Here is a 27168-nt window from a genome sequence, read left to right on the forward strand (position 1 = left end):
GGGAGATTTCAATGCCCACTCGCCTAAATGAGGATATCAAACCTCTGATCTAGTAGGTAGCATAGCGGAGGATTTCATGGATAGCAGACCGGTGGTATATATCGAGAATGATAACGCACCTACATTTTTGGCCTACAATGGGTAGCAAACGCACTCGGTTCATGTCCTTAGTCATTCAAGCTTGGAAAAAAATTAACCCTTAAGGTATACCAGGCTCCTGGATTTACTGGGCGTAGCATACTCTTACTTGAGATTAAAACAGTGAAATTGTATAAAAAGTTAAGAGGCTTTCCTACATTGAAAGCTAAATGGGAGGAATACGCACGATATCCCAACCCCATAGGGGAAGACACCCGCCTTGTGACGCTTCCAGTTGCTACACTACCCCCGCCCCCCCCCCCCCCGATCCTAGCTATGATGGGCTTTAACGAGAGTCGTCTTTCGCCCTCTAACCTTTTACATCTCATAGAAATAAGCCAGGCCTCGTCGGGATGCCACTGATGTAAATGCCTCGGTAGACACGGTATATCAGTGTTTATAAACTCAGCTTTTGCCTTCGCTGTAGGCCTCATCTGGACGTCTTGCATGTCCTACATCGTTGCCCTCTGAACTAGCTAATCGAGTTCGCGGAAGCACGAACCCCGCCCCTAGTTCTACATTTTATAGAGCCAATCTGTGTGTAAATGTCTCATAAAATTCGAGACGCTTGAATAATAACATATCACCAAAAATGTTGTTCGCGACAACGAAATTTATTCCTAGTTCCCTTAGTGAACTCCACTTCAGTTCATACCCCCTGACTTTATCTCATTATGGACTCTGATCTAGTCTACCAGGGAGAGGCGAACAGATCTCCTACTCCCACTCAGCTCCATCGCAGAGTACCGCGTGACATTCAACTCATAAACCATAGTCGAGATGCCGCTACACCTCACGGGTGCATGGGAATCCATGCCCTCGGCAGTGCAGTCGCCATCCCGCCGACAGTGATGCTTGCTCATTCAAAAACTGCTCGCGTCAAAACGACGCTACACCTCACGGCTGCACGGTTACCCATACCCTCGGCAGTGCAATCGTTATTCCGCCGAAAGCTAACATTAACAATAATCACCATTACGTTTACTAACTAACCGTGGTTCGATGCCAACACGCCTACCTCCGGCCAATAAACTGTTCAGGCGGTCCCTAGTCACCCGAGGTGCTACTCTACTATACCCCTTCAGCCGTTCTGCTCAGGGCGAGAAAACGGAGGAATCCACGATAGTCCATTCTCTGCGAGTCTTCCAGTTGACTCGCAGATCAAGAAAGGAATTCACTCTCTCCAGCTCCTAACAACAACGGTACGTTCAATCTCGTATAAGATTGCAATCGACATGTACGGTGTTTACATTATTAATGGCGACCGGTGTCAAGGACGTGTCCCATATATTGTCGTGAGGAATTGGTCCTTTGTCGATTGCGAGAGTCGAACATACGAGAGTCACACACGAGTACCTGATGTCAGGAGGACACACACCCCTATGCGCACGATGCAACTGCCGCATGACTGAGCGCTTCATACTCATAGATTGCGGCGTTGCGTCGTAAATTTAAACTACCCAGAAACATCCGTGGTGTCTTGAGCAACGATAATGAAGTTTTAAACCGGATGTTTCTATTTTTGCGTAGTGCTGGGTTAATACAAAAAATTTAATTCTTTTACTTATATGTTTTTTTTTTAATAAGTTTGTTTTTTATTTTAATCTTTGCGGTTTTGTGTGTTTTATTCTGTTATCCGATTAGGGAGCCTTTACACTCCCTATCGGACTTTGTTAAATTTTACATAGTTTTTATTATTACTTTTAATTTTAGTTTTCTTTTAAAAAAATTTATGGTATTTTTAATACCCCGACTGTGATATTAGTTTTAAGTTCTATTCTACTTTTTTTAATTTTTAATCTAGTTTTAGTTTTTTATTAAATAGTTTTTATTAGTTTTAAGTTTTATTTCATTTTTATTATTTTTAGTTTTTAACCTGGTTTTAAGCTTTTTTTTTTGCTATCCGAGAACGGGCTCATTACACCGTCTCGGACTTTGTCAAATTCTATTTCTTTTAGTTTTTCTTTCAAATTTTAGCTATGATATTAGTTGTAAGTTTTTTTTCTAGACTATTCTTGTTCTCCATTATTTGTTTATAAAAAAAATTTCCGGGCGATGATAACGCGTAGAAGATTTTCGCCCTCAAAAAAATAAAAATAAAAAACTAATGATTTTTCTTTTTTTAAATAAAACATTAAAAAAAACAATTCTGATACAACTTATTCTTAGTTACTAGTATAAAAAAAAAAAAACAAAAAAAAGATAAAAATCAAATGAGTAGCCAATACTGGTGATACTTGATTGCTGCAATATTAAACTGCTATGGTTAATTATGGGGGCTAGGGATTGTGAGCTTTAGAAAGCTTTAAGACAGCATGAATCTCTTCTTTATCTGTGTGATTTTTAATTTTCTTTGAAGTTAGAACACCTTTTGGAAAAGAAAAATTTCATTATCACAATAATTTAATTTTTGTTAATTTAGGAGGCTGAGGGAATAGATACGTAAGGGGCTGTCTGAACCTCTATTTCTCCAGCTCGGTATTTTTATTTTTTCTGATGGTAAAATGTATCTTTAAAGATAAAAATTTGAATATCCCAGTGTTTCGGTTTTTTCATCACTAAATGTAGGAGGGGGTCTAAGGAAAGTTATTAGAATTAAAGATCATTTTTTCCTTATGATGGTACATTTCTGGTTCTATATAATCAGATTCCTAAGTTCAATGGTTGTGTGTCATAAATAGTTTTCTCATAGACCTTTATTTCAAACAAGTTTCATTCAGAGACTTTTATTGTTGTCAGTCTATTAATAATCATATTACCTTGAAGGAGTACCAAAGGAGGAGAAACTAGCAGTTTATATAAATAGTTATGTAATTATTAAAATTAGCCTATGACACCCAGAGGAGTATACATCCTCGGGGTACTTATGACGCTCAGAAAGAACCTTATTAGCAATGACTTACTGCTTTTCAGTTCTTTATCTATGCTCATACTTTCATAGTAATTACTATAAATACAACAGAAAAAAGAATGATAGTTATTTGTATTTTTTTAGTTCTTACTCTAAAAAAATATTTGTTTTAGCATAGTAAAACAAGTTTTGTAGTGCTCATTTGTCAAATATTATATTTCATTTTTTTTTTTTAGATATTATTTTATATGTTCTTTACTATGGTATCTACTGATGATGACGGTTTATGAAACAATCTAGTTTTTGGAACATAATCTAATTTTCGAAGTTTTAATTTTTTTAGACATTTTTTTTTTTTTTAATTTGGTTGTAATAATAATTAGAATGTAATAAGGGAGTAAAACCTACACAAGTGATATTAGATAAGGATTTATGATAAAAAATAATTGTCTGAAATTATTAATACACCAAAAAACAAGATTTTAAATACTAATACATATAATCAGCAAAAAAAATGATTTATACAATAAAGATCACTTATCATTATATTGTTATATTTTAACTCATTAATGCGTTTAAAAAAAATCTGTACAAAGGACTAGTATAATGGATAATGGCTTCTGTTCTTAAATTTTTATACCTTATTCTTAGTTACCGGTATAAAAAGAAAACTGATAAAAATCTAATGAGTATTCTGTACTGATACTTGATTGCTACAATTTTAAACTGTAGAATGAATTAATGTTAGTGAAGTTGATACTTAATTTATTAATAGCTGCTAAAAAGTTTCATACAAGTGAATGCTGTCTTATATCGATAGAAAGATATATGCTAGAACCGACAAAACACACAGAAAGCTATTGTTGAACTTGACCTGGAATCTGGTTCCACAATTCATGTTACATATATGCAATTAAATATTATCATTAGGAATACAATGAAAAATCATTTTTCAGACAAATGTTACGCCGTAATGAATATATTTTTCAAACAGGGAATGATCTTTTAAAATATTTACATATAAAGAAATTCACAGATTTATAAATTGCTTAAGTAGTAAAACATGAATTTGATACATCAACTAACTTAATTAACTCTTCCTGTAACGGTAGTGAAAGTTTAAAAATATCGAGTCAAAAAAGATATAAAACCTTCTGTTAGTAAATTCCAAATGTCGAACTCCATAATTAGCGTATCGTAATTAGAGCCGTTAATTACGTCTGTCGGTCTTACTTATTTGAGGGTAATGTTTATAATCAGATTCAATTAACAAAAACAATTTAAAATATTAAAAACGACTACCTTTCAAAACATGTAGAAATTTTTTCCCAAAATATCTCTGCATGACGATATTTCATGTATAGACAGTGAGTCGTTTTAAACTGAAAAAGAAAATGTTATATTTCATCATATTGTACAACGAATTTAATTTTAAATACCTTTCTTAGCTCTACTAGTAGTTCAACATTCAAGGTTCTAACACAGTTCAACTTTAAGCTATTATTATGAAACATAATTACAACTAGTTGTCGCATACATAATAAATCCAATCGTATTTCAAAGAAGTTGTCAATATAAAAAACACAATTTTGAGCTTGAAACGCTAATTGAAATTTGGCGCATATGTACTGCAACTTTTATTAGGAGCATTAGGTAGTTTTGCAGGGGATAGACAAATGGTTGTAATCGTCAACGAAATTTTAAATGGCGTGTTGAATGTTTGATAGCATTGCGTTTATAACCTGTGTAATAAAATTAGTATCCTATTTAGTATTAAAGTTTGTCGTTAAATAGCATATGATTATTAATTTACCTTAAAATTGTTCCACCTGTATATAAATTTTGTATTACAGTTTTTATTTAGTACATTTTCCATGTGGTAAGTTGTTAATAATATCGAAAATAATCAACCGCAATATCTAGATTTAGTTTTCACTATGCAAAACTGCTTTGTTGTCTTAACTCTATATATATATATATATATATATATATATATATATACATATATAGTTTTTAATTTGATGATAGGTTATTGATTCTCTTTGTGGTTAGGTAGGTAATAATTTTAATTGGAAGTAATGGAGTGTTCGTAGTGGTATTTGGGGTTGATGTCAAATTGTGTAATTTTTAAGACTTTTTTTGTATTTTTGGACATGATACAGTGTAAGTTTTTAATATTATAAATATGTTAACCAGGTATATGTTTTATTAGAAGATTATTCGATTTTACAAACTCTTGTAAGTATCCAGATATGTATAAACCAATTAGTGTTATAAAAATGAAAACTAGCATGTATCATTTTTAAATTATATTATACTTTATTTAGTAAATTTATATAGTTTATTGAACTATGCTGTGCAATTTAATTCTGTAGTTGTAATAATTATGCGATATGTAATTAAAATAGTATCATCTTCTACAGGCCGTTTTCTACTGATTATGATCCATTGATGATAAACCCAGTTATAGATGTTTCATTACAAGAATTTGTTTATGATAAGAGACGGCCTTATATACAAGCAGAATTTAATAATGTTTATAATTACTCCAACAATCATCATAAAAATGGTAAGTTTTTCATCGTTAGTACCAATACTGCACATTATATATATATATATATATATAGAAAGTATTATTATATTTGAAAAGGGAGAGTGTATACAAGTATGTGAATATTTATGAATTTTTTTAAAAATAAAAACCGTCTATGATCAGTAAAATAATAAGCTTGAAGGGGTTGATGCAAATGCTGCTTCATAATTCACCATAATGTACTCAAATTTGTGTGTTTGTCACATACACAAATGTCAGTGAAATACAAAAAATATTTTCACATATAGTTTGATGTTTTAATATCTCTTCTCTGTTGTCAGTTTTTGTGATTAAAGGTAATGGTAATTAGGAATGTTATTGTTTCATTTTTTGTTTTGTTTAAACAATGCCAGCTATAATGCCATTTATGGTTTGGTAGTTATTTGCTGTAGTTATGAAAAACTTTGCCGGCCTCCGTGGTGTGAGTAGTACCATCTCAGCCTTTCATCCAGAGTTCCCGGGTTTGTATCTCGGTTGGCATGGCATTTCACACACTGCAAAATTATAATTTCATCTCATCCTCTGAAGCAATAGCTGACGGTGGTCTTGGAGGCCAAAAAAAAAGTTAATGAAAAACTGCACTTTAGAAACATCCGATTGTGTTGTTTTTTTATTTATTCATTTATTAAAAAATAAACTATGTGAATACCAGAAAATATGCTTCCAGATCATTTCATTAATATAATGCATTTCCTTCCTTAGTGGTATTGTAGATGACACTATCTTAATGATCATTGTTTGCAGTTGTTAGTTAGGAAACCTGGTTAATATGTTGTTGTTTGTCAAATTTAGTGTGTTCAGTTTATGAATTTTTTGTGCTACATGTAAAACATATATGTGTAACAACTATTTATGTTTAGTTTGTATTAGGTAATTTGCAACGTTTCATTCTAGTTGTAAAGCTAGTGCTTGTATATATTTTTTCTATCTGTGAATGTGTATCTGGATTTTTTTGGCACAGTATATTTCTCTTCCATCTTCCAAATTAGTGATAACACACATGAGACCATGAATTACCTAGAAGTAAACAATTGATAGGTTCTTCAAGATTTCATACAAGTAACTCCTAACCATTTTCCTTGACTTCTGTGTTCTTCCTGCATAAGTGTTCTTTCTTTTTTAATTCTGTTTATTACTTTATCATTTTATCTTTCCATCTTATTTTCTCCATCTTCCATATCTACATCTCAAAAGCTTCAATTCAGTCCCTTTCCCTCTTCCTCATTATACATATTTCACTCCAATACAAGACACATGCTAGCTTCTTCTTAACTATAAGTCCAAAATCTTACCACATAATAATCCCCTCATCTAATTGAAGGCTTCCTTTGCCATTGCTGTCCTTTTCCTTAATATTGCACTCTTCCAGCCCTTTTATCACCATAGTACCCAAATATCTAATTTTTTACTTTTTCTATTCATCATTCACTTGTCCTTATCTCTAAATCCTCTTTGTTATTTACTATTACTTTAGTTTTTCCTATATTTATTTTTATTTCATACTGTTTCTAAAATAACATTCTACGAGTCGGAGCGTGGAATGTTAGAAGTTTAAAAAAGGTTGGTAGGCTAGAAAATTTAAAAAGGGAAATGGATAGGATAAATGTGGATGTAGTAGGAATTAGTGAGGTTCGGTGGGAAGAGGAAGGCGACTTTTGGTAGGTGATTTTAGAATAATTAACTCAGCTTCAAATAATGGGCAGGCAGGAGTAGGTTTCATAATGAACAAGAAGATAGGGAAGAGAATAGAGTATTTCAAAACGCATAGCGATAGAATCATTGTAATAAGGATAAAATCAAAACCTAAACCGACAACGATTGTTAACTTCTATATGCCTACAAGCGCCCATGATGATGATGAGGTAGAGTGTGTATACGAAGAGATTGATGAAGCAATTAAACACGTAAAAGGAGATGAAAATTTAATAATAGTTAGAGATTGGAATGCAAGCATTGGAAAAGGCAAGGAAGGAAATATAGTGGGTGAATACGGGCTGGGCAAAAGGAATGAAAGAGGGGACCGACTTATAGAGTTTTGCACGAAGTATAATTTAGTAATTGCCAACACCCAATTTAAAAATCATAATAGAAGAATATACACTTGGAAAAAGCCAGGCGATACTGCAAGGTATCAGATAGATAATATCATGGTTAAGCAAAGATTTAGAAATCAACTCGTTGACTGCAAAACTTACCCTGGAGCAGACATTGATAGCGACCATAATTTGGTGAAAATGAAATGTAGATTAGGGTTTAAAAGCCTGAAGAAAAGTTGTCAGATGAATCGGTGGAATTTAGAGAAGCTTGAGGAAGAGTAGGTAAAGAAGATTTTTTAGGAGGACATCGCAAGAGGTATGAGTAAAAAAGATAAGGTAGAAAATGTAGAAGAAGAATGGGAGAATGTTAAAAAGGAAATTCTTAAATCAGCAGAAGCAAACTTAGGCGGAATAAAGAGAACTGGCAGAAAACCTTAGGTTTCAGACGATATATTGCAGCTGATGGATGAACGTAGAAAATATAAGAATGCTAGTGATGAAGAAAGTAAAAGGAACTATCGGCAATTAAGAAATGCTATAAACAGGAAGTGCAAACTGGCGAAAGAAGAATGGATTAAAGAAAAGTGTTCAGAAGTGGAAAGAGAAATGAACATTGGTAAAATAGACAGAGCATACAGGAAAGTTAAGGAAAATTTTGGGGTACATAAATTAAAATCTAATAATGTGTTAAACAAAGATGGTAAACCAATATATAATACGAAAGGTAAAGTCGATAGATGGGTGGAATATATTGAAGAGTTATACGGAGGAAATGAATTAGAAAATGATGTTATAGAGGAAGAAGAGGAAGTTGAGGAGGATGAAATGGGAGAAACAATACTCAGATCTGAATTTAAGAGAGCATTAAAAGATTTTAATGGCAGAAAGGCTTCTGGAATAGACGGAATACCTGTAGAATTACTGCGCAGTGCAGGTGAGGAAGCAATTGATAGATTATACAAACTGGTGTGTAATATTTATGAAAAAGGGGAATTTCCGTCAAACTTCAAAAAAAGTGTTATAGTCATGATACCAAAGAAAGCAGGGGCAGATAAATGTGAAGAATACAGAACAATTAGTTTAACTAGTCATGCATCAAAAATCTTAACTAGAATTCTATACAGAAGAATTGAGAGGAGAGTGGAAGAAGTGTTAGGAGAAGATCAATTTGGTTTCAGGAAAAGTATAGGGACAAGGGAAGCAATTTTAGGCCTCAGATTAATAGTAGAAGGAAGATTAAAGAAAAACAAACCAACATACTTGGCGTTTATAGACCTAGAAAAGGCATTCGATAACGTAGACTGGAATAAATTGTTCAGCATTTTAAAAAAATTAGGGTTCAAATACAGAGATAGAAGAACAATTGCTAACATGTACAAGAACCAAACAGCAACAGTAACACAGTAACAAGAACATAAGAAAGAAGCCGTAATAAGAAAGGGAGTCTGACAAGGATGTTCCCTATCTCTGTTACTTTTTAATCTTTACATGGAACTAGCAGTTAATGATGTTAAAGAACAATTTAGATTCGGAGTAACAGTACAAGGTGAAAAAATAAAGATGCTTCGATTTGCTGATGATATAGTAATTCTAGCCGAGAGTAAAAAGGATTTAGAAGAAACAATGAACGGCATAGATGAAGTCCTACGCAAGAACTATCGCATGAAAATAAACAAGAACAAAACAAAAGTAATGAAATGTAGTAGAAATAACAAAGATGGACCACTGAATGTGAAAATAGGAGGAGAAAAGATTATGGAGGTAGAAGAATTTTGTTATTTGGGAAGTAGAATTACTACAGATGGACGAAGCAGGAGCGATATAAAAGGCCGAATAGCACAAGCTAACCGAGCCTTCAGTAAGAAATATAATTTGTTTACATCAATAATTAATTTAAATGTCAGGAAAAGATTTTTGAAAGTGTATGTTTGGAGTGTTGCTTTATATGGAAGTGAAACTTGGACAATCGGAGTATCTGAGAAGAAAAGGTTAGAAGCTTTTGAAATGTGGTGCTATAGGAGAATGTTAAAAATAACATTCTCCTATAAATTATAGGGATGGGTGGATAAAGTGACAAATGAAGAGGTATTGCGGCAAATAGATGAAGAAAGAAGCATTTGGAACAATATAGTTAAAAGAAGAGACAGACTTATAGGCCACATACTAAGGCATCCTGGAATAGTCGCTTTAATATTGGAAGGACAGGTAGAAGGAAAAAAATTGTGTAGGCAGGCCACGTTTGGAATATGTAAAACAAATTGTTAGGGATGTAGGATGTAGAGGGTATACTGAAATGAAACGACTAGCACTATGGGGAATCTTGGAGAGCTGCATCAAACCAGTCAAATGACTGAAGACAAAAAAAAAACTGTTTCTATTCTTCCTCCAGAGCTGTTAACAATATTTTAAGCGTGTGTGTGTCATCAGCAAGAATTACTGTCTTATCAGCAAACCTTATGCATCTTATTTTTCATATTCCTATACTTATTCCTTCTTTTCTTTCTTCTAATATATTCCTTTCGATATCCTCAATGTAAATGTTGAACAGTGTCTGTGAGAGACACTTCTCCATAATCCTTGCCTAACACCTCGACCAGACTCAACCAGTCAGTCATATTCTTATTTACTTTCATTGCTGCTGTTTGTCTAATATATAATTTTTTAATCAACCATCTATCTTTCATTCTACATTTTTCTCCTTAAGAACCTCAATCATTTTCCCCCATTTGACTCTTACTAATGTCTTCCCTAAATCTATGAAACAAAGATTCATTCCTCTTCCTCTATTTAAATATCTTTACAACCATCCTTAATAGCTCTTAGTAGATGGCATTTCTGGTTCCTTTCCTTTTACTGAAGCCAAATTGCATTTTCTTTCATTATTCCTACCAACCTTTGGTTAGGACTCATAACAATATTTTAGCAGCATTGGCTATTTGTTTAATTTGTTCTGTGATATTTAAATTTTGTTGTACTTGTTTTCTTCAGAATTGGTATCATTGCATTTTTACAAAGTCTTCAGGCCATTCTCCCGTACTGTATATCTTGTTACACAGTTCAGTTATTTCTTCCACTCCTTCCTTCTTTAAGCATTCTATGGGAAGTTCTACTCCAGTCAATTTTTTATTCGTCATTTCTTTAATTGCTTTCTGTATTTTACATTTTGATATCAATAGTCCTTCATCCTCTTCAGCTACCTTCTATTTCTTTTCTGTGTTTAGTTCCTTAGGTTTCTCTCTTTGTCATATACAGGTTCTTCACTTATTCCTTCCATCTTCCTCTTATTTCTCTCTTGATTTTACTATCCTTATCCTTATTTTTCCATTCCCTTTCCATTCATCCCATTTAATGCTCTTTACCTTCATGTACATCATATCATACTGCCCTTTCTTGGCTTGATCCTCAACAACATCACATTCTTCTTTCAACCATCTTTTCCTAGCTTCTTGTGTTTCCCTCCTTAACTAATCTGCAATGCATCACTCTTTCATTTTCTCATGTTTTGTTCTTATACCACTTTCTTCCAATTTCTTTAGCATATCTGTTTTTACCTATGGTTTCTTGGCTCTATTTCCCTCATAATAGCCTAATTCTTCCTTTGCTAATATTACTTTGGTACATTTTTTATTCTCATCCAATTCTCACTGTTCTCATTTTCTTTTTGCTTTCTTAAATTGCCTTAGGTTTTCTGTCATTGTTTCCATATTCAATTTCTTCAAGTTTCCTAAGTTCCATTTCTTAACCACTTTTGCTTTTTCTACTTTCTTTAAAGCTTTCTCATTTCCGTACCATACATAGTGTATGATCATTATTGATAGCTACACCTGGTAATCCTTTGGCTTTCTTAACAGCATTCCTATACTTTTCATCTACTAAGACATGGTCTATTTGATATCATGCTTTTCCTCAGGGGTTACTCACATACATCTGCTCCTTTCATGGTATTTGAATCAAGTGTTGGTTATAAACAACACAAGATTATTTATAAATAATCTTTTCTGCTGCAAAATTCTATTAATCTGTTCTTCCTTCCATTCCTTACCTATAAGCCAAATTTTCTTACCATGCTTCCTTCTTCACCATCTCCGACCAGAGCATTCCAGTCAACTGTCCATACCTTACAGCAGTTATTTTCTGATTTTATTACATCTTCAATAGTTTCATGCAGCTCTTCAATATCTTGTACATAATTTGATGTCAGCATATATTTGTGTTCTATAACTAAATATTTTGGTAAAATCCAAATCCTTAACTATATTGATCTGTCATTTATATGACATACTTCTGCATCGATTTTGTTACTACTACATTCCTCGTAATTATTCCCATTCCATTTTTTCCTTTCTTTCTTCCAGAATTAATGCAGTAACTTCTTCACTATTTATCTCTCCCTATCCTTTCCACCCTATTTCATTCAATCCTATCCATATTATTTATCTTCATTTCCCTCCTGAAATTCTCCAACCTTCCATTCTGTAAAAAAATTTTGACATTCCAGATTCCTAAACGCAATTGGTCCTTTAACTTCTTTTGTTGCTTCTCCCAGAAATCCAAATGAGAAGATGTTTTAACTCTAGTCATATTTAACAGAATAAACCAGCATCATAGCTTAATGCAAGGAATTATCACTAGAATTTTACTAACCAGTTTTCTTTTGTTCTGTATTCTAATAATGTTGAGTTCCTGAAGAAGTTTCTTTTCCTTTGGAAGCAGTTTCCTACCCTCAAGGCAATCGAGTGCCCTGCACCCACCATCACTAATCCACCCTTTGTGGAGACAGTTGGACTTGTAATGGGACAAACTCCTTATACCAAGAGTAACTTGGTCCCTTCATTAGTTAGCCACTTGTGTATACCAGCAGTTGTTAATTTAAACAATGTTTGCCCCCTCTCTATAGGGAGGTGAATATCAGAATTTTCCCTTCACTAAATCTAGAAGCCAAAAAAGCATTTCCTAAATTCTCTAGCACTTTTAGATAGGGTAGATCACCAGTATTCTAAATATAGCTTATACTGTATAAAAAAAAATACATTAACTATAATTTTCATAATTAAGATGTAATTGTCAAATTGCTAAATAGCAGATATATATATGTTCTATAATTCATTGTATTACTGAATAAGTCTGTAACTTGTAAAATATGCAGTAGTGCGATAAGCTGATTAGATTTGCTCCAGTGAACTTGTTAAAAGTAATCATTTTGGTATTTTTTTCTTCAGATGTCATGACTTACAAAAACTTTGAACAGAATAAACGTATATTTTACTGCTTAAAATTAAAAGTTAAAAATTATAATGATCAAATAATTAAAATTCAGATTCGGTGTTTCATTTATGAATTTTTTGTTTTATATATTTTGAAGATATCAGGTCCTGCAATGACAATTTGATTATTTTTTTAAATAATTTGATTTATTACTTAATTGGTTTACTATTTATACATTTATAATTGTTATTTTACAGGTTTAAGTAAATGGTTTAAAAATCAGCTGCCGAAGTGTGGTCCTATATCGTTACTAGTTTCCTTCTTTCCAATTTTTAGATGGCTGCCAGAATATGAATGGAAGAAAGATTTTTATCATGATGTTGTATCTGGAATCACTGTTGCTGTTATGCACATTCCACAAGGTATTGAATCATTTTTATAGCTTGTTTTAAAAAATCATTTTTCAAAATGTATTAGCTTTTATTTATTTTTTAGTTTTAATATTACAAGTATAAATTCTCTATAATAGTACTTTGTTTCTGTTGTGTGTTGTAGATGATCAATGTATGTTTTTTCTTTTATATATACCTAGTGTGGGTTTTAAATCTATATGTATATTTAGTTATTGATAGTAATCTTTACCTAGTTTTGATAGTTTTCTTTATTATGACTATTGTTTAATAATCCTTGTAGTATTGTACCTCAAATTTTTATAGTAATACTGTAGTAAAAGTACTTAATTGCATCAAAAAAATCCTTCGTCAGTTCTCCCTGCAACTTGTGTGTTGTATTTGTGTACTACAAGGAATGTTCAAAAAGTCAACGTAAAACTTGCTGCTGTGAATTATTCTCAAGTCTTCTTGGACAGGTGGTGTGGAAAATGTGATTCCTTTTGCATTACATAACACTAAGCTGGCGCAGTACAAATTTTCAGTTCAGAGTGACAACACATTAAAATGAGTGCACCTTTATTATTTATGTCCAAGAAAAGATGTGTTCCATAATTAGTTTTTTTATTACAAAAAAAATTAAAATCTTTCAAAATTCATGAAAAATTAAATTTTGTTACTGGGTACATGGAAACATCAAAAACCTAACTCAAAATGAGTGATTAAGTGTTATTTATTTATGTTTTAGAGATATTATATTAACAATAGTTAAAATAAAGAAAAATAATTTATGGCGTTACCAAAAAAAAAGAATTATTTTCTGTTGGTATGTAGGTTGGCAGTGCTGCCCTCTCATGCTACATATGTTTAGTAAACCCATCAGGTTGGTGTAGTGATGAACTCATCATCTCAAATCAGCTAACCTTCGAAGTCGACAGTTCTAAGGTTCAAATCCTAGTAAAGGCAGTTACATTTATAGGGATTTGAATATTAGATCATGGATACTGGTATTCTTTGATGATTGGGTTTCAATTAACCACACATCTCAGGAATGGTCGACCTGAGACTGTACAAGACTACACTTCATTTACATTCATACATATCATCCTCTGAAGAGGAACTGCTGAGGGTTTCTCTTATGGTGGTTCTGGATGCTAAACAGAAAAATAAAAAATGTATATTCTGTCACTCTCCCTGCTCAGTCAGCCAGGTAGCATTCATGAAAATCATTGCAGCAGACAGAGTGATTGTTTTTGTAAGCCCCTCCCAACGCTCTCAGTGATTTTGCGATGGCAAACTTTAAGGAGAAATGCGCCAACATCAAATTCTGTTTCTTGTTAAACAAAACAGCAACAGAAATAGTTTTAATGCTTTGGGAAGCTTATGGGAAGGAAGCTCTAAGCTAGGCAAGAATTTATGAGTGGTTTGCCCAGTTCAGAAGTTGTCAAATGTCACTTGAAATGAACCCTGTTTGGGTCACCCCTCATTGTCCAGAACAGACATAAATATTAAAGTGTGTGATGTCATCATGTTTGATCATCACAGAACAGTTGATGAATTGTAGGAAATAACTGGAATTTCCTGGAGTTCATGCCAAAGAATCCTAACTGAAAGTTTGATTATGAGACACGTTGTGGAAAAATTTGTTCCACGACTGCTTTCCAATGACAGAGGGAGAACTGTCTTAGATTGAACCAGGAATTTAAAGGTACAAAGTGACCTGGATTTTTTTATTATAAGTCATAACAAGAGAATGAATCTTGGTGTTACAGCTATGACCCTGAAACCAAAACACAGTCCAGCCAGTGGAGGACAGCTTCATCGCCCAGGCTAAAAAAAGCACAGCAAGTGACATCCATGATAGTCTGTTTGTTATCAAAGGAGTTGTTCATATTGAAATTGTTCCTCAGGGCAACAGAGTGAATCAACAGTATTATCTGCAACTGCTGAAGCGATTGCATGAGGCAGTGAGGAAAAAGACCTACATTGTGGTGACCAGGGGACTAGTTGCTTCATTATTACAATCCATCTGCACACACAGTGTTGAAAATCAACCAGTTTTTATGAAAAATGGCATGACAACAGTTTATCACCCCCCACACTCACCCAACCTAGCCCCTGTAACTTCTTCTTGTTCCCAAGAATGAAGAAAAATCTAGGGGGAAAGCATTTTCAGGACTAGAAGAGGTTAAGAAAAAATTGCTAGAGGCACTTAACGCCATTAGTTCAGAAAATTTTTTAAAATGTTTCAAACAGTGAAAAAACTATGGGGACAAGTGCATAATCATCTAATGGACATTATTTTGAAGGGGATTGATGCTTTCAAGATGTTATCTTAAATAAAAGGAATTTAAATAAATAATTCTCAATTTTTTTTGGGTACACCCCTTGTATTTTATCATTTTAAATTTGTGATTTATTTATGTAGGCCTATTAGATATAGCATTGCATTAGAATGTAAGTATTAATAAAAATAATAATAATAGTGTACTTGCTGATCAAACCATATTATGAAATAATATGCACATCATTCAGTATATGAATAATAGCTTGTACAATAAAAATAAACAAAAACTAAGAAGGAAAAATGAATTTTACATTTAAAAGGAATATAATCTAAAAGTTACTGGTAAGGTATGGTTTAAAAAGAATTTATAAATTAACAATTTCAGCCTCCAAATTCATTGAGTCTATAGAAAGGATTTGCATATGACCAGTTTGACCAGTTTTATGACCAGTTTTTCAATTTGTTTTTAAAAACATTGACTAATAACTCTCATACTGGTATTAATAGTTTATTAAACAAAATAATACCGCTTGAAAACCAAACTGTTTTCTGTAAGCTCCACCCTAACCATCAAGAGTCTGCCTGTCATATCTTTTAAATATTAAGCCACTGAGAATATAAATTTAAACTTTGAGATTTGCTTTAATATATATGAAAAATTTTATAACCTTACAAATTTCTTAAGAGGCAATGCTCTTGACGTAGTAAAACATTTATCAGTAACATCAAAAAATTATGAAACTGCAATAGAACTACTTAAAGCTCGTTATGATAACAAAAGGCTAATAGCAGCTAAACATGCTTTAGAAATTATTAATTTAAAACCATTAAAAAAGGAAAATTCTGAAAATTTATCTAAGTTCATTGACCAAGTTAATTCAAACATTAATGCATTGAAAAATCTAAATATTGACTATTTAGAATTTATTGTAATACAGTTAATTACACAAAACTTAAACCTAAATACTTAAGAGACTGGGAAAAAACATTGGAAAATAATACATTTCCAAAGTTAGAACAACTCATTTCTTTCTTAGAATGTAAGCGTAAACTACTTGAATCCACAGACATGATTCAAAGTAATCAAAAACCACAGCCGCCTAATGTAGGATTTAGCAGCAACAAATATGATTATTCAAAACCTAGTTCTAGTAAAAATGTATTTTATGTAAATAATTCTAATAATTTTATGTGTACATTAGGTAAAACTAGCAACCATCCATTGTATCGATGTGATAAGTTTTTAAGTTATAATGTTAACAAAAGAAAAAGCTTTGTATTTCAAGAAAAATTACGTCTTAATTGTTTAAGTAAATAACATATTGTCAAAGATTGCCCAAGGAATCATAAATGTAAAAAATTCTCACGGAAGCATCATACACTAATTCATTTAGATAAAACGCTGCAAGACGCAGCAAATAAATTTTCAAAGCAAAATCAAGCTCCTTCAGCTAGTAGTTCATATTGTACTTTAAAGTCAGAACCTAACAAGTCTGTTTTACTTGTAACAGCTGTAGTTAATGTAAAAGATAAAAAAGGTAATTTCATCCACGCCAGGGTCTTACTTGAGTCCACTTCGATGATTTCATTTTGTATTGAAAGGTTTGCCACCAAACTTGGGCTTAAAACCAAATCTATTCTCATGCCGATCACAGGTATTAGTAATGTTGTTACTAAATCTAAGCTATGTATTGATTTAAATATTAATTCTAAGTATGAAAACTTTAATTTTAATTTGAAATGTCATGTACTGCCATCTATTACAGGTCTGTTATCTAATGATTTTTTAAACGTAACTGACTGGGAAATTCCTTCTCAACTTTTCCTTGCCAATCCCAATTTTAATATTCCTGGGCAAATCGACATTCTCCTAGGCGCTCAGTATCATCTTTCTCTACTTAAGTCTGTTCAATTCTCATAATTCTTATCATACCATACTTCAAAAAACTAGTCTTGGTTTCATAGCCTCGGGTCAGATCCCTACTAAATCTAGTAAACGGAAAAATGATTCAGATTCAATATCACTTTTTGTCAGCAATGAACAGCTTTCCTCTCAATTAGTCATTTTGGAGATTTGAAGAGATCGAAAATCGTTTACCGACCAAGGAGGAATCTTTCTGCGAAAAACATTTCCTGGAAAATACCTTTCGTGATGACAAAGGCAGATTTGTTGTATCTCTTCCTCGTAAGGAAAACTTTGCTTTAGGAGATTCTTATGAGAATGCAAGGCATCGTTTAAATTTATTACAGCGTAGATGTAAGAAAAATCCTAAATTCAAGGAAGACTACTTCCATTTCATGAAAGAATATCAAGAATTAGATCACATGCAACCTGTAGATTCATCTCAGTCCAAGGTTCCATCTGAAACCTTTTATTTGCCTCATCACGCAATATTTCGTGAATCTTCCACCACTACCAAAACAAGAGTAGTATTTGATGGTAGTGTGAAAACTTCAAATGGCCAATCACTCAATTCAATTCTTGCTACAGGTCCAGTAGTACAAGATTTACTTTCAATTATAATTCATTTTAGAACTCACAGCTACGTGCTATCAGGAGACATTCCTAAAATGTACTGACAAATTTGCATTAATCTTTGAGAATTCTCTGGTATGATGATACCAACTCATCAATCATTCCATATAACTTACAGACAGTTACTTATAGTTTAGCACCTTCAAGTTTTATAGCAACAAGATGTTTGATTGAAATTTCCAATCAAAATGAAGCCTCTTTTCCTCAAGCTTGCCAAGTAATTGAGCAAGATTTTTATGTCGATGATCTTCTCACTGGTTGTGACAACATCAATCAGTTGAAACAATTTTACAATGATGTTTCTTTATTGCTTAGCAAATATGGACTTTCACTACATAAATGCCATTCCAACGTTCCAGATATGTTTGACAATTCTGATTCTTTCATCAAATTAGATAAGGATGAAAATATCAAGACTCTTGGATTATTTTGGAATCCTCAAGGTGATGATTTCATTTATCAGTTCAAACTAAAAGATAGTAATACTTCTTACAGCAAGGGTTCTGTTTTGTCAATCATTTCTTCATTGTTCGATCCTTTATGACTACTTGCTCCTATAGTCGTTCCATTTAAAGTGCTCGTACAAGAGTTATGGTGCGCCAACCTTCACTGGGATGAAGTTCTTCCCGCTACGTTAACAGAAAAATGAAATTTTCTGTACTCTCAACTCAAATCTTCAAGTAATTTTAAGATTCCTAGATTAGTTAAAATTAGTTTTAGGAAGAGTTATCAATTACATGGTTTTTGTGATACAAGTAGTAGCACATATGATGCATGTCTTTTCATCTGATCTGTTGATAGCAATGAACACATTGAAACCCACTTCTTGTGTTCAAAATGTAGAGTTGCTCCAGTCAAGCAAATTTCTATTCCTAGGTTAGAGCTGAATGCGGCTCTTCTATTATCTTGTTTATTCAATAAGGTTAAGTGTATTTTAGGTATAAGATTTGATTCAATCCATTTTTGGTCGGATTCTAAAATAGTACTTTACTGGTTGTCATCGCTTCCTAATCGATGGAAGGTATTCGTCGCAAATAGAGTTTGCGAAATTCAAGAGCTAAGGAATGCTTATGGAAGCACATTCCTTCAAGGGATAACCCCACAGACATCCTGTACATGGTTGCATGCCGGATGTATTAACCTCGTCACAACTCTGGTGGAATGGTCTGTCTTTTCTGAAACAAGATGAGGATGCCTGGCCATCCAATCTGCCTATCATTTCTATGATTCCGCCAGATTCGCTCAAGGAAGAGAAGAAGTCTAGCAAAACTAGTGTGTTTTCAGCTGCTCTTCAAACTACAGAAGCTGTAGAGCTTTCAAAGCCATTTTATCGTTTGTACAAATATTAAATATATTTTCATATTGTCGTCGCATCATTTATAATTTAAAAAATAAAAATACTCGTATATTGTCAGATCTTTCTCTGGAAGAAATCAATTCCACACTTGAAATTCTTGTTCGTCAAACACAAAAATTGTATTGTACTAAAGAATTAAGCGATTTAAGGAAAAATTCTGCTGTATCAAGGAAAAGCAATTTAGTTTCTCTTAACCCATTTTTGGATCAAAATGGTATCATTTGCGTCTGAGGTCTTTTAAGTTTTTCAAACTTGTCTTTAAATGCTAAACATCCTATAGTTTTAAGTCCTCATAGTCATCTCACTCGATTGATTATTTCTCATGAACATTTATGATTATCCCATGGAGGATTACAGTTAATTCGTTCCTCACTTAGGCAGAAATATTGGATTGTCAACACTAAAATCATAATTCGCTATGTCCTTCATAAATGTTTAACTTGTTTTCGATTTAGAGCTCAGCCTCAGAGTCATTTACTTGGTCAACTGCCAAAAGAAAGAGTCACAATTTCCAGACCATTCCAGTCAACTGGTGTTGATTATGCTGGCCCAATACTTATCCAACATGGTGAGCGGCGTACTCGATCTACCAATCCTTCAACTATTAAGGCTTACATTGCATTGTTTGTATGTCTCAGCACAAAGGCAGTACACTTCAAACACATGACTGATTTATCAACAGGAAGCTTTATCGCTGCTCTACGAAGATTTTTAGGATGCCAAGGATTGCCCTCACATTTTTTTCTAACAATGGAAAAAACTTTTGTGGTGCAAATCGCTATCTTCAAGAAATGTATGATTTTCTTAAAACCGATACTGCTAATTCCAAAATTAAATCTTTCTGTACCTCAAACAACATAAAATGGTCCTTCATTCCTCCATACTCTCCTAGTTGGGGTAGTTTATGGAAAGCTGAGAAGAGCATGAAGTTTCATTTGTGAAGAGTCACGGGAAATTCTGTTCTCAACTATGAAGAATTATCTACCCCGTTAATCCAAATAGAGGCCTGTTTAAATTCAAGACCATTGTATTTACCTTCATCTGACACCTCTGATCCCACTCCACTCACTCCTGGACATTTATTCATTTTTTTTTGCTCCTTTAACTTCCTTACCTAGCCCTGATTTCTCAGGCATTAACGTAAATAAGATCGCTAGGTGGCAGCTTACATAAAAATTACTGAGAGATTTTTGGAAGGCATGGTCTAACAACTACGTACATTCTCTACAACAGAGAAGTAAGTGCAAAATTTAAATAATAACATTTGTGTTAGCAATGTAGTTATAATTAAAGAAAATAATCTTCCTCCACTGATGTGGAAATTAGGAATAATTATTGAAGTATATCCATGTAACGATCGACTAGTTAGATTAGTTGATGTGAAAACTAATAACACGATAGTAAAAAGAACTATTAATAAATTGAGTGTTCTTCCAAATTTAAATGCTTGCAATGACTTGAGTCATTCCGAATGTAATCAATGAGATTTATTTAACGTCTTCCTAATGTATTTGTTTATTTCAATTTGTTTTAGATGTAAGCTTTGCCTGTATCTATATTAGATTTGTTGAGTTAACTTTAATTTTTGTACATTCAAAGTTTACGTAATTATTTTATGTAATACTCTTTGTTTGTACATTAAGTTTCATTTCATGTAATGTATCACAATTATAATTGGTGGGCGGTGTGTTCCGTTCCATGTCAAGCCATCCAGTGCTGCGATCTAGTGGGTGCTAGTGCTCACCGGAAAGTTGAGCTCATACTAGCATTCTACGTTAGAATCCCGCGCAGTGCGGTTGCATTTTTCATTTCATCCGGATGGACAATCAGTGTTAATCATAGTTACTAGCATTCGGCGTTCGAATCTGATCCAAGGCAGTCATGTCATACTCTTAGTTCGTATGGACTCCATTCTTTGTTCGGATGAATGTTAGCTTTAATGTTTTATTTAATTTTTTATTTTTATATGTCAAGTTATACGTTATGTTACAATTCATTTCATTAACTGTCAAGACGACAATTCATTAAACCATTATTCAACAAGAAACAAGGCGTTGTCTTCATTCATACAGTCCAACCTCTAAACATACAGTCCAACCTCTAAAGCTACTATCGAAAATTATGAACTAAACTATTAAAGACTATTATCGGTATGGACTATTATCTATTTATGGACTATTAAAGACTAGACTATTATCGGTTATGAACTAAACTATTAAAAAGATCAAAGAATTTATGCCAAGCCTTCCCATCAACCAACAAACCTTCGTGAAAGAGTTCAATCATCATGTATAGGTTTTAAAGAAATTGGATTAGGTTTGTTAATCACTTTAGTTGCATCAGTTACCTCTGAAATTTTGAAACAATTTTCTAATTTTTTATGTTTTAATTTAAGTTTGTCAAAAATATTATCATATGTGTGCCTATCCTGTAGATCTTTATCTGCTGCATCTTGGTGCAATTCGATTTCAGATTGAACATCAAAAAATAGGTTTTCGTATTCTTACAGTTTATCAAACTTAATGGTAAATAGATCGTAATCACCTGAATTAAGATCAAAGTTTTCAATGAATGTTTTCAAACAATAGGCTATACTATTCTTCATAATGCCTCGTTTTTTAATTAAATCCTTGAATTCAATTTTTATTGGAATCATATATAAAATAATATTAAATTAGAATGAAATAAAGTTATAAAATAAGGTTAAAGATACATGTCATATACAATAATATTGTTAAAGTATAGCCTATGCATAAAGTTGAATGAACTGGATTGGTTGTAAATATGATACAATATCTCCTAACATCTGCGTGTGCAGGTCAACGAACAATAGAAAGATTGCCTGAGATGTGTGCGTGTATGTGCTTTTTACACCGCGATAAAAGAAAAACTTGTCCCAACTGGAATAGAGGGTTGATCTTTATACCTGCAGATGTAAGATTATGGTTATAGTCAAAAACTTAACTGTGTTATAAACCATTGAAATATTCACAAATTTTAATGTTTCACTAATGTTAATTTTTTAATTGCACTTTTAACATACACCCTTAATTTTTGAAACGCTTTTTATAAATAAATTATAAATACTGTGTTGTTGACTTGGTTTGACCTTATTGAAACCCATGGATGAATGCTGTAGAGCAGCTAAGTTCGTGTCGTTAATACAGCGACTTGACTATGAAATGTCAGTTAACAGATGCAGAAGTCGATCCAGTTGGTACAGTGACTTGACCATCTTGTTCTTGAATGTGAAGACAAATGACCATAAAGAGATGTGGTAGATCCGTCGACTTAACTATCCGGCCTTATCTGGATATCCGCTTCATTTATCCGGCCCGGAGGACCATGAAACAATGGTAGATTTTAGAGCAAGGTTGGACTATATATCAATGGACTATATATTCATAGGTGATGAATGAAGACAACGCCTTGTTGCTTGTTGAATAATGGTTTAATGAATTGTCGTCTTCACAGTTAATGAAATGAATTGGAATATAATATATAACTTGACATATAAAAATAAAAAATATAAAATTAAATAAAACATTAGCGTTCATCCCAACAAAGAATGGAGTCCATATGAACTAAGAGTATGACGTGACCGCCTTGGATCAGACTCGAGCGCCGAATGCTAGTAAATATGAGTAACACTGATTGTCCATCTAAACGAAATGAAAAATGCAACCGCAATGTGCGGGATTCTAACGTAGAATGCTAGTACGAGCTTAAAAGTTGTGATTATATCTTAGGGAAATCTCTTCATCTAATGTTATTCTTAAACATATTGATCACAGTGTTCTCACAACCTTAGAAAAGATTTCATTTCAGGTTAATGAGGATATGTTCAATAAGGGAATTTTTCTCATCATGTTATATAGATAATTTAAGGGACAATGCTGAAAATTAGAATTAATGTAAACTATAAATTATCAGTGTTTGAATTAATGAAATTGTTTTGCCTTAAGTACTTACACATTTTCTATTTTATAAATATATTTTTATTTAAGGTTTCAATTATTAACAGTAAGACATTTTAAGCAAAGGTAATGGAGTAATGTTACAATGTTGCACCATATGTTCAGTGCATTAAAAAAGAACAAAAACATTTACATGAAAGCTCATTAAAAAAAGAATCGGTAAAAAAAATGCATTAGTATATGTACAGTACAATACAAGAACTATAAAAATTATCTTTTTTTGTGATTCTATTCAAACAAAAAAATTCAACAAATCATTAGATGCTGTAAAAACATTTTTTTGGCTGTGACAGTCTGTAATGAAAATGATTTATTTGAAAATGAATGATGTAGGCTATTAAAAGATTCTTATTTATAAAATTGGTTCAGTTTGTTTCAAAAGTTTATAATTTTTAAAAAAAACTTTTTTAATTCTTAACAATTATAAAAAAATATCCTTTTTATTGCAGTTATTCTGGATTTGTTATAGAATTCTATTGATCTTTCTTGGACATTAATTCCTAAATAGTTAAACTAATTTAATTTGATGACAAATGATGTTAATCCTTTTTATTAAAATTGTAATACAATTCATAATTTCTAAAATATATACATAAGTCATTGGTAAAATATTAATATTCATGAAAGATAGTTTCCTGTTGTCAAAATTTAAATTTTGACAACAGGAAACTATCTTTCATTTTGAATAGGATTTATTTAGTTTTAGAATTATTAACATTTAACCTATTTTTAAGAAACCTGTCGCTTAGACTTTCCAGTATCTGTAATTTTTATCTTGCTTATGTAAAGCAGAAGGATTTTTGAACTACTTACTTTACATTAGTTTTTAATGATCATCAGTTGTTTATTTGCACAGACAGGTATATATATAATGTTTCAGTGATTTTATGTTAATTTATTCTTATTCTGTTTTAGGTCTCGCTTATTCAACACTAGGTGCTGTACCTCCTATAGTTGGAATTTATATGGCATTTTTTCCTGTTTTAATTTATATTTTTATGGGTACTTCTAGACATGTTTCAATGGGTATGTATACCTATTTCTTCAGCAATTTTAACCCTTAATGTGTATATATATATATATGTATGTGTGTATTATTAAAAATGCGTTGAAATCAACTTTTTCTTAATATCTGTATTATAAAAAGTTTATTAATTGATTTCCACCAAACTTTACCATGTTATTAAAGAATTTGTTTAGTATAGAATAATTGCAGGTTAGAAATATTAAAAATGTATCATCCTGTCATTACTCATAAAATTTTAAATAACTTAACTGATGTACTTGACAAATAATATTTTTGTTCAAATCAATTTATAAATATGTTACATAATTTAATCAGAAATAGATAGGTGTGCTACTCATTCCTTCCTTAGATTTCCATTGTAGTTTGTAAGATAACATATTGGCTGCAGTTTTTTTTTTAATCCAAGTAATTTTCATGTGATAAAAGTCCCCATTATCCAGAATTTTCATTTCCGCTGTTGCATTAAAGGACATGCATATCTTGTAAGATTTCTTCTCCTCTAACGCTATCTGTCAGACATTGATAGAATCCTTTGTGTTACTTAGCAGTATTGTGAACTGTACAAATCTTATTTAGTCTCCAACCTATTGATCATATGAATGAAAAAGAAATACAAAGATCATTTGTAATACAAAAATTAATAATCTAAAAACATGTAAATCATAAAAATAAAAATGAAAAAACATTAATCGAGTATTATAAAAGTGTATAAATACTGTAACAAAAATTATTCAAAAAAGTCACACAACGTGGAAAATATTTCAGTACAAAAGTCAACAATAAGAAAATATCCAAAATAAAAAACAAAATTACAATTAGTATTAAGCTTAATATGCGTCATTTTACTTTATAAATGTATATCATATTAATATCAAAATAATTAATTATATTAGTATTATATAGCAAAATAAAATCCCTGCTTCTCAATATTGTGATAAAAGTATTTATATGTTTTTATTACAATATTGTAATATTACAATTATAATTTTTAACTAAAAATGAAATCAGTTGCGGCTAGACATCAACAATTCACATAATATTAATTTATCCTTTTTTTATGAGAACGTATTTTGAAAATATTGTAAATGCATTAAAAAATGTCCAATATGTTACATATGTTATTGGAAACATTCCGATATTTCAGCTCTATTTCTCACCATAAAATGAAAAAATTGCAAAAATATGTAATCCTTAAAGTGTTATTAAATTTGAAGAAAAAAAATTACAATAATATAGAAAATAGACCTGTAAAATTTTCAATGAAATATGAATACCTAATACTTAAAATAACAGACAACCCAATGTTTTTAGCTATTAATACAAAAATCATAATTTAAAAAACTTTATATCTACAAAAACCATATAAATATTATAAAGATTAATAAATTGTTAAAATACACAGGTGTACAAAAATGAATATCAGGGTTTTGAAGCTATTTAGTATCTCTTAACTTTAATTTACAGTAATGAGTAAAATGAAATGAACTTTCACAGTTCTCCCCTACAAGTGTTCAATGTGAGCACCTTTCTTTACATAGTACACATTCAACCAATAGGAGAGTTTGTCCTATTCTTTAACCAGAATGTCTGGAGTAATGGCAGCAACTGCTGCTTCAATCCTGTTCCTCAAATCGGGTGGAGTATGTAAGTAGCATAGTAGGTAAGTTCAGTAGGTAGCAAAAGTACATACACAAGATCTTTTATAAAATCCCAAAGGAAAAAGCACATGGGATCAGATCAGGTAACCTTGAAGGTCGCCACAAACAAGCTTTATTATCAGGTTCATGCTGATTGATCCAAGGATGGGGAATTGTAATTCAAGCGGTCCTGTACAGAGAAGTGATGCCAGTGAAGAGGTCAGTCTATACTCTTCCCTTTACACAGAAATCCAGTCATTTCAAACTGATTATGCCATCAAAAAATTAAATCTTGTTGCCGGATAAAACTCCATGGACCATCTTGCAGTTACAAAAGAAAGAGCCATGTGCGCAGCATATCCGAATAAGCAATTCAGCGAAAAAGAAAAACCTGTAAACTTGCCATCCAGATATTGCGCAGAAAACATTTAATTTTGGGAAGTCCCTTTTGCAGTGTAATAGTTCATGGAGATTTTCTGACCTCCAGATATGATTATTATGGGTATTAATTTTTTCATTAATATGAAATGTTGATTCATTGCTAAGCACAATATGATCAAGAAGTCTTCAACTTCCCTGACACATTCAACATTTTCCTCAGACACCCTTGGACACCCTTGATCAAAAAATGAAATCATCACTTGGAGGATCACAATTAAACTTTCTTTCAGATGCACATTGAACTATAACTGCAGATTCACATTTAGCAAACTGCAAAACACAGAAAGCTTTCTGTTTAGGAATTGCCATCTTTCCTAATGATGCTGTCAAGCAGAAAGATAGTGAATCTATCTATCTAAAACTTCCTTTTTGCTCTTTGATTCTATCCTTAAATTAACATTGTGCACCTCAACCAAAATATATTATAAAAGATTAAAAGCCTGATATTGCTTTTTTTGTTCACTCAGTATTTTAAGATCTCAAGACATTTATCACCAAATAAATTAAATTTTAGTCTGTGTGATATGAATTGAAACAAGATAAGCAATAATAATCCTGGTTGTCCAGCACATTTTTTGCTAAATCTGTTGGCTTTTTTACTTTTTTTTTGCTTCTTTACAAAGGTCTGACAAGTGTTCTATAACTACCAGTGCAATATTTTTTTTTATTTTTTCTCCCTTCTCTCTTTGGCTTT

At 32.0% G+C, this 27168-nt stretch overlaps 1 protein-coding gene across 7 annotated transcripts in view; it reads left to right on the forward strand.

The window, feature by feature from the left end:
* Positions 1-27168, forward strand: part of LOC142323067 (solute carrier family 26 member 6-like) — a 169606-nt gene that overhangs the window by 73436 nt on the left and 69002 nt on the right. For 4 of the 7 annotated variants that reach the window (XM_075362207.1, XM_075362208.1, XM_075362211.1 and 1 more), the window contains exons 2-4: positions 5413-5558; positions 13081-13245; positions 24285-24395. In XM_075362207.1, the coding sequence (XP_075218322.1) occupies positions 5413-5558; positions 13081-13245; positions 24285-24395 (422 nt within the window). Of the gene's footprint in view, positions 1-4726; positions 4869-5074; positions 5228-5412; positions 5559-13080; positions 13246-24284; positions 24396-27168 lie in introns of those variants that run through there. The other 3 variants (XM_075362210.1, XM_075362212.1, XM_075362214.1) reach the window with 3 other exon arrangements.

Source organism: Lycorma delicatula, chromosome 4 (genome assembly GCF_047948215.1).
Source record: "Lycorma delicatula isolate Av1 chromosome 4, ASM4794821v1, whole genome shotgun sequence".
Classification (NCBI taxonomy): domain Eukaryota; kingdom Metazoa; phylum Arthropoda; class Insecta; order Hemiptera; family Fulgoridae; genus Lycorma; species Lycorma delicatula.